This window comes from Piliocolobus tephrosceles, chromosome 9 (assembly GCF_002776525.5).
Source record: "Piliocolobus tephrosceles isolate RC106 chromosome 9, ASM277652v3, whole genome shotgun sequence".
Classification (NCBI taxonomy): Eukaryota; Metazoa; Chordata; class Mammalia; order Primates; family Cercopithecidae; genus Piliocolobus; species Piliocolobus tephrosceles.
The window spans coordinates 68,681,077-68,689,174 of NC_045442.1; the positions used below are offsets into that span (position 1 = coordinate 68,681,077).

At 48.8% G+C, this 8,098-nt stretch overlaps 1 protein-coding gene across 3 annotated transcripts in view; it reads right to left on the reverse strand.

Moving 5' to 3' along the window:
* Positions 1 to 5,094: 5,094 nt before the first annotated feature.
* MICU1 (mitochondrial calcium uptake 1) overlaps positions 5,095 to 8,098 on the reverse strand; it is a 255,950-nt gene continuing 252,946 nt past the window's right edge. For all 3 annotated transcript variants that reach the window (XM_026455328.1, XM_026455329.1, XM_026455327.1), the window contains exon 12: positions 5,095 to 6,118. In XM_026455328.1, coding sequence (XP_026311113.1) covers positions 5,958 to 6,118 — 161 coding nt within the window. In that variant the 3' untranslated portion in view covers positions 5,095 to 5,957. The remainder of the gene's footprint in view (positions 6,119 to 8,098) is intronic.

The window sequence follows — 8,098 nt, forward strand, 5'->3', positions numbered from 1 at the left end:
CCTGCCTCAGCCTCCTGAGTAGCTGGGACGACAGGCACGCACCACCACGTCTGGCTAATTTTTATATTCTTAGTAGAGACAGGGTTTCACCATGTTTGCCAGGATGGTCCCAATCTCTTGACCTTGTGATCTGCCCACCTCAGCCTCCCAAAGTGCTGGGATGACAGGTGTGAGCCACCGTGCCCTGCTGTGTTACTTTTTAAACTGATGCAGTATCTGTCACTCAGGCTGGAGTGCAGTGGCGTGATCTTGGCTCACTGCAACCTCCACCTCCTGAGTTCAAGTGATTCTCCTGCCTCAGCCTCCTGAGTAGCTGGGACTACAGGTGCATGAGCCACTACGACTGGCTAATTTTTGTAGTTTTAGTAGAGATGGGGTTTCACTATTTTGGTCAGGCTGGTCTCGAACGCCTGACCTCAGGTGATTTGTTCCATTCTTTTTCCAACTTCTCAAAGTAGAAGCTTAGCTTATTGTCAGCTGTTTTCTGTAAATAAGTGTGGAAGTTTGTTAAAAAGTTTTTAAGTTTCCCTTAGTTGTGTCCTACAAGTTTTAAAACGTATTTTCATTATCATATTTAGTTCTAAGCTTTTTTTTTTTTTTTTTTTGAGACAGAGTCTCACTCTGTCGCCCTGGCTTGTGTGCAGTGGTGTGATCATGGCTCACTGCAAATTCCACCTCCTGGGTTCAAGCGATTCTTGTGCCTCAGCTACCTGAGTAGCTGGGATTACAGGTGTGCACCACCACACCCAGCTAATTTTTATAATTTTAGTAGAGATGGGGTTTCACCATGTTGGCCTGGCTGGTCTCAAACTCCTGACCTCAGGTGATCTGTTTGCTTCGGCCTCCAAAAGTGCTGAGATTACAGGTGTGAGCCACAGTGCCCAGCCAGTTCTAAGCATTTTAAAAATTTCCATTATTATTTTTTGTTATTTATATATGTGTATGCCCAACTGGATTTTTAATCTGTTTTTGTCGATGACCACCATCTTAATTAATTCTTGGGTCACAAAATCACTTCTCAATGTATACTGAATACTCTCTGTTTCCCAGAATGAAACATGCTTTCCTGGCCTCTGGATCTTTGTACACTGGCCTCTGCCTGGATACTCCCCTAGCCCACTTTGTAACTCCTACATCTCAGTGCTTTTTTAAATAAACAAACCAAGCCACTTCCTCTGCAAGCCTGCCTTGAACTCCCAAGTCTGCATTAGATGGCCTTTGAGACAGGGTCTTGCTCTGTCACCCTGGCTGGTGTGCAGTGGTGTAATCTTGGCTCACTGCAGCCTCAACCTCCGTGGCTCAAGCAATCTTCCTGCCTTAGCCTCCTGAGTAGCTGGGACTACAGGCACCATGCCTGGCTAATTTTTTTTTTTAGAGACGGGGTCTCACTGTGTTGCCCAGGCTGGTCTTGAACTTCTGACCTCAGGTGATCTGCCCGCCGTGGCCTCCCAAAGTGCTGGAGTTACAGGTGTGAGCCACTGTGCCTGGCTCCTGCTCTTCTAAGTGCTCTTGTAGCAGCCTGTACTTAACTTTATGGCTGCTTTTCTGTTTTCCTCACTAGAATGCAAACTCCTCGAAAATCTTGCTTAGTGCTCGGGTCCGTGCTAGGCGATCAGTAGGGTTGCAGAATGAAGAAGAGAGGGAATTATACCTTCTTAATTCCTAGGAAGAATTCTCATCCTTAGGACACAGAGAACAAACAATACATGGGCATAAATAGCTTTTTTCCTCTGCACAATTACATTCAGATCCCTAGTGTCACTCTTTTTTTTTTTAAGATGGGGTCTTGCTCTATCGCCAGGCTGGAGTGCCGTGGCGCAATCTTGGTTCACTGCAACTTCCGCCTCCTGGGTTCCAGCGATTCTCCTGCTTCAGCCTCCCGAGTAGTTGGGATTACAGGCACGTGCCACCACGCCCAGCAAATTTTTATTGTATTTTTAGTAGAGTTTAGTAGAGCCTGTGCTAGCCAGGATGGTCTCGATCTCCTGACCTTGTGATTCGCCTGCCTCGGCCTCCCAATAGTGTCACTCTTTATGGTTATGATCTGTCTGTGGCTGTTCATTTCACCCTACTCCATGCAACTCAGGTCCCTGGAGAGGCCTATTCTCTGGAGTAGGGCTGGGTCTAGGCTAGATTCGAACAGCCTCGCCTTCCCTGACTCTAGGCCAATGAGTCCCTGCACTGAGCCTTCTTGCCAGCAGGTGGCACTTGAAGCCTGAAAGCTAAACCAGACTCTGTCTCCTCCTCCTTCCTGTTCTGTTTCTTGCGAGAGCACATAACCCTGCTTGGGCTGTGCTAAGGCTTGCAGTTGGATGCCCTTGCCAAGGGGCCTGGCTCCTGGCTCCCATGCTGTGGTGCCTGCTTCCTTGCCTGGGTGCAGTCATTGCCTGGACCTCTCCTTTGCCTTAGAGTCCAACAGGGTTAAAGAGCATATGCTCTAGCCGGAACTAAAACTAGGTGGGGCACTTAAAGATCGTGTATGCACATTCTGTTTTTGAGACAGGGTTTCACTCTGTTGCCCAGGCTGGAGTGCAGTCGTGTGATTTCAGCTCACTGCAACTTCTGCCTCCAGGCTCAAGTGATCCTCCCACTTCAACTTCCAGATTAGCTGGGATTACAGGTGTGAGCCACCACACCCGGCTAATTTTTGTAATTTTTTGTAGAGGTGGGGTTTTGCTGTGTCGCCTCGAACTCCTGGGCTCAAACTCCTGGGCTCAAGCGATCTTCCCACCTCGGCCTCCTATAGTGCTGGGATTACGGATGTGAGCCACCATGCTGGATTAGCTGAGTCTTGGAGGAGGGGAGGCTTATTCTATCTAGAAGAAACAATTTGAATAAAAAGCAAAGCAGAAATCAACCCTGTGTGTTCCCATATGTTCCCCAGCTCATCAAAAACTCTGCCTACTAAAATCCTCTCTGGTTGCTCACATGTCACCTTGACTTTTTCCTTGGGGGACCTTGGTCTCTTCTGGGTGACTTAGCTTGTACCTCTCACCTGCACATTTAACCTATTGTACCAAAGTGCGGCTGTCACGTCTTCTTGAGCACCTGGACCACCCTCTGCTTCCTCAGGCACTCCTAGGAGCTGGTGGAGTTCATCTGGAATTCCATGTACCTGCGATATGTACCCTTGACCCTCCGTTTCAAGATGTTGCACGTGAGATCCTGACCCTCTCCTGCCATGCTCCCGCTTTCAGCATTAGTGAACCCAGGCCAATCAGCAGATCTCTTGTAGGGAAATGAATGTCCCACAAAGACAGGGAATGAGACTCCTCTTTCAGGCTGAAGAAAGGAGGGTCAAAGGGAAGAGTGATTTTAGGATTCTGGGACAACTTTAAGAAAAGCTCACGTTTTGCTTATGCCCCAGGCCTGGTGCAATGAGCAGAGCAAAGCCTTTACTTTGATACGAGGGACACCCCAAGAGGGGAAAGGTGACAGACAGATGAGGTAGGAGAGTGGCCAGGTCCTTTGAGAGATAATCTAATATCCCAGAAAGGATGTTAAAAGTGAGGTTGTGGCCTGGCGTGGTGGCTCACACCTGCAATCCCAGCACTTTGGGAGTCCAAGGTGGGGGAACACTTGAGGTCAGAAGTTTGAGACCAGCTTGGCCAACATGGTGAAACCCCATCTCTCCTAAAAATACAAAAGTTAGCTGGGTGTGGTGGTGCACACCTGTAATCCTAGCTACTCAGGAGGCCGTGGCAGGAGAATCACTTGAATTTAGGAGGCAGAGGTTGCAGTGAGTGAGCTGAGATCATGCCACTGCACTCTGGTCTTGGTAACAGAGTGAGCAAGACTCTGTCTCAAAAAAGAAAAAAAAAAAGGAGATTCTTAAACTGCTCTGTAAATTCTAGGGTTAGTACCTTCCCAGTGGAGCCACAGGTGCAGAGCCAGGCCTCTGTTCTTCTCTGGCTGACAAGCACTCCCTACTAACACATTCAGAGCAGCCACCTCACAGAAGTGCTGAGTTTTCGGTGTGGTGGTTCTATGATGTTGGCCATGCCAACGAGACATGCCAGGAAGCACTACCTGGAGGTTCTGGGGAACTGCAGGCATTCTGGAGGAGAGCTGAAGCAGAGGCTCTGGGACCTAGACGAAACCTTAGGGCTCCTTTAGCCCATCCCTAGCTGTCATTTTACAGATGCGGAAACAGGTGGGAAATGGCTTGCTCAAGAGCACACAGAGTTAGTGGCAAAACTGGGTCCACCACACTGGTTGTTACGGTTCTTTTGTTTTTTTTTGAGACAGAGTCTTGCTCTGTCACCCAGGCTGGAGTGCAACGGCACGATCTCGGCTCACTGCAACCTCCTGCCTCCCAGGTCCAAGTGATCCTCCTGCCTCTGCCTCCTGAGTAGCTGGGACTACAGGCACTTGCCACTGCGCCCGGCTAATTTTTGTATTTTCAGTAGAGACAGGGTTTCACCATGTTGGTCAGGCTGCTCTCGAACTCCTGACTTCATGATCTGCCAGCCTCAGCCTCCCAAAGTGCTGGGATTACAGGTGTGAGCCACTGTGCCCAGCTGGTTGTTATGGTTCTTAAAACTTAGGTCCTCCTGGTGAAAGGCTTAGGGCAATGTGGCGAAACTCTGTCTCTACAAAAAATACAAAAATTAGCCAGTTGTGGTGGCGTGCACCTATACTCCCAGCTACTCAGGAGGCCTAGGTGGGAGGATGGCTTGAGCCTGGGAGGCGGAGGTTATGGTGAGCTGGGATTGTGCCACTGCATTCCAACTTGGGTTGCAGAACCAGACCCTGTCTCAAAACAAAAGCAAAAACAAAAAACTCCACAAAACTTAGGTCCACCATACTAGATGATTCCTCACATACTCCCCATCTTAGTTCCTTACTGTGGGGCATTAATAAGCAAGGACTGTGCAGCTTGGCCCAGAATGAAATGCTAACCAAACTGTGCAGGGACAATGCCACCATTAACCTCCAAAAGCCCTCACTTTTTGTCTGTGCCTAAAGTTGCTCTTCATCAGAAAGAACCAGACTCTGGTAGAAAGAAAACAGGTCTGCTTCCAGCAAAATCTTAAACCCAGTGGAGACATAAAATGAAAAGGGCCTAGAGGACCCTAAAATAAAGAAGACAGGGAACTTTGGGGATGCTTATTGCAAACGGTTATAATTAAAGTGGTATTTTACAAGTGTTTGTTTAAGACAGAGGGCAAACAGGCTCCCAGCCAGGCCTCAGCTTTAGAGGCCCATTCTGGAGGGGAAGCAGTACTTGCAGGGAAACATGAGCTCAATCACTATTGCTCACTAAGCACAGAGTCACACTGGAATCATCTTAGGGAGGCTGCGAGGAAGAAAAGGGAGTGCAGAGAGCCATGAAGCAACTACTTTAAATTCTGAATCTTGCTGTGTTCCCACTGAGCATGCTGCCTTCCTAGAGCAGAGCTCGGAGCCATCCCAGGGACTAACACAGATCCTTCCTGGGGCACAGGCTTCTCCTGCTAGCGTAGGGTGCCTAGGTCACCCTCATCCTCATTTATCATCACAGACTTCTTTCTGCCTGCCAGATATCTTCCCTACTTGTGGCTTTAAAATACCAGCAGGAGGGAAAGCAAGGAATGTTCTCGTTAATATAAATCCATAGCAAAAACGATTTGAGAACTGCATGCTTCCAAGGGTCGGCAGGTGTGTGGATGGTTCCCTGCATTCTTTATCCACCGGGTGCTTGAATGGGTAGTGCTGTTTAGGCTGCCAAATGTCTGAGATTTTCAGACTTGTTCATGTTTTTGAGAACCTATGGGGATAATCATCGGGCAGAATCAGAGCCCAGCAGAACACGGGGACGGGGAAGGGTAAAGAGGGGAAACCGACACAGTCCTGAGGTCATCCCCGGGAGGAAGGGTCACTACTTCCAGAAGTAGCAGCACAAAGGGCTCTGCCAAGACTCTGCGGAGGGGATCCAGGGTACTGGAGGTGGAGAGGTCCCCTCTTGCAGTGTGGGGTTACTGTTTGGGTAAAGCGAAGTCCCAAGCAGTTTCCTGTGCACACTTCCACATGGCCTGCATGAGGCGAGTGAAACCCATGTCTTTAGGCTTTTCCAGGCCTCTCATCAGCCGTTGCTTCATGATGGAAACAAATTCTTTATTGCTCAGCTCGCCATTGCCTAGAGGAAGAGGCAAACACAACAGGGATAAGTGTTGGCCTAGGAACAATGCCACTGAGAAAATTCCATTGTCCACACAAAGTGGATTCCGAAGCCCAGACATTCTCACAGCCAAACTCAATTCTCTTGTCTTATAGTTTATTCCTTCCTTGATATTACCGACTGCAACTCAGTGACAGTTCAGTGTAGTGTGACAAAAATTGAATGAAAATATAGTATATGCCAGGTCTTGTGCCAACTGTTTAGAACAAGGAGATAAATGAGCTTTGAGCTTTGTCCCTTGAAATACTCCCGGGTTGTAGGAGAGATACATTATTACCACAGTGTGGGGTAAACAGAGGATGCTATGGGGGCACAGAGGAAGAATCTCCCACCCTGACTGATGCAAAGACAGACAGTAAAGGCTTCCTGGAAGCGACTCCTGAGTAGAATCTCACAGGATTAGCAGCAATTGGCCAAGTGAAGGGCAGATGGGGGAGGCATTCCAGGGAGAAGTAGCATAAGCAAGGGTACAGGCAGGACGCAGTGTGGTTGCTAGGGGACTGCAAGTAGGCAGTTAGGTATTGCTGGACACTAAAGAGGCAGGTGTATGGGAAGTAAACTAAGGAGGAAGGCAGGGAGCCGAGTGTGGTGACTTGTGCTTGTTATCCTAGCTACTTGGGAGGCTGAGGCAGGAGGATCTCTTGAGGTCAAGAGTTTAAGACCAGCCTAGACAACATAGCGTGACCCTGTCTCTAAAAATTTTTTTCAAATTAACTGGGCATAGTGGTGGACACTTGTAGTCCCAGCTACTTGGGAGGCTAAGGCAGGATGATTGCTTGATTACCACCCAGTGATTGCAGCAATCACCAGGAGCCAAGGCTGCAGTGTGCTATGATGACCGCTGCACTCCAGCCTGGGTGACACAGTGAGACCATGTCTCTAGGGAAAAAAAAAAGGTGGGCAGGAGACAGGTACCCCAGGGTGTGTATTGCTCCTAAAGGGCTGGCACTTTCTCTTCCACGCAATGGAACATCAGAAAAAACTGGAAGCAGGGGAGTAAGAAGTAGGCAGATTTCCATTTTGGACAGATTTTTCTGGCTGGCTGTGTGAGGATGAATTAGAAGGCGGCACACCTGGAATATGGGGGTCAGTTAGGACACTGCTGCAATAGTATCTCTGCTGCAGTGGAGAGATGGTGAAGGGGTTTCATGGGGAAAACCAAAATCAAACTTTGGCTTTGGATCGAGCCTATTTTCTCATGGTTTCCCAATCCACCCTCTTCAGTGTCAGAATCTCAGGGCTGGAAGAAACTTTGGAGAGCATCTGTTTTGTTTGTTTGTTTGTTTGTTTTGAGACGGAGTCTTGCTCTGTTGCCCAGGCTAGAGTGCAGTGGCGCGATCTCAGCTCACTGTAACCTCCGCCTCCCAAGTTCAAGAGATTCTCCTGCCTCAGCCTCCCAAGTAGCTGGGACTAGAGGCACGTGCCACCATGCCCGGCTAATTTTTGTAGTTTTTTTTCTTTTGAGATGGAGTCTTGCTGTGTCACCTAGACTGGAGTCTCTCTCTGTTGCCCAGGCTGGAGTGCAGTGGCAAGATCTTGGCTCACTGCAACCTCTGCCTCCCGGGTTCAAGAGATTCTCCTGCCTCAGCCTCCTGAGTAGCTGGGACTACAGGCACATGTCACCACACCCAGCTAATTTTTGTATTTTTAATAGAGATGGGGTTCCACCATGTTGGCCAGGCTGGTCTCTAACTCCTGACCTCATGATCCGCCCATCTTGGCCCCCCAAAGTGCTGGGATTACAGGCATGAGCCACCACGCCTGGCCCTAATGTTCACATTTTTAGTAAAGATGGGGTTTCACTATGTTGGCCTGGCTGGTCTCAAACTCCTGACCTTATGATCCACCCGCCTCGGCCTCCCAAAGTGCTGGGATTACAGGCGTGAGCCACTGTGCCCACTGCTGGAGAGGATGTGTTTTTTTTTTTTTTTTTTTTTT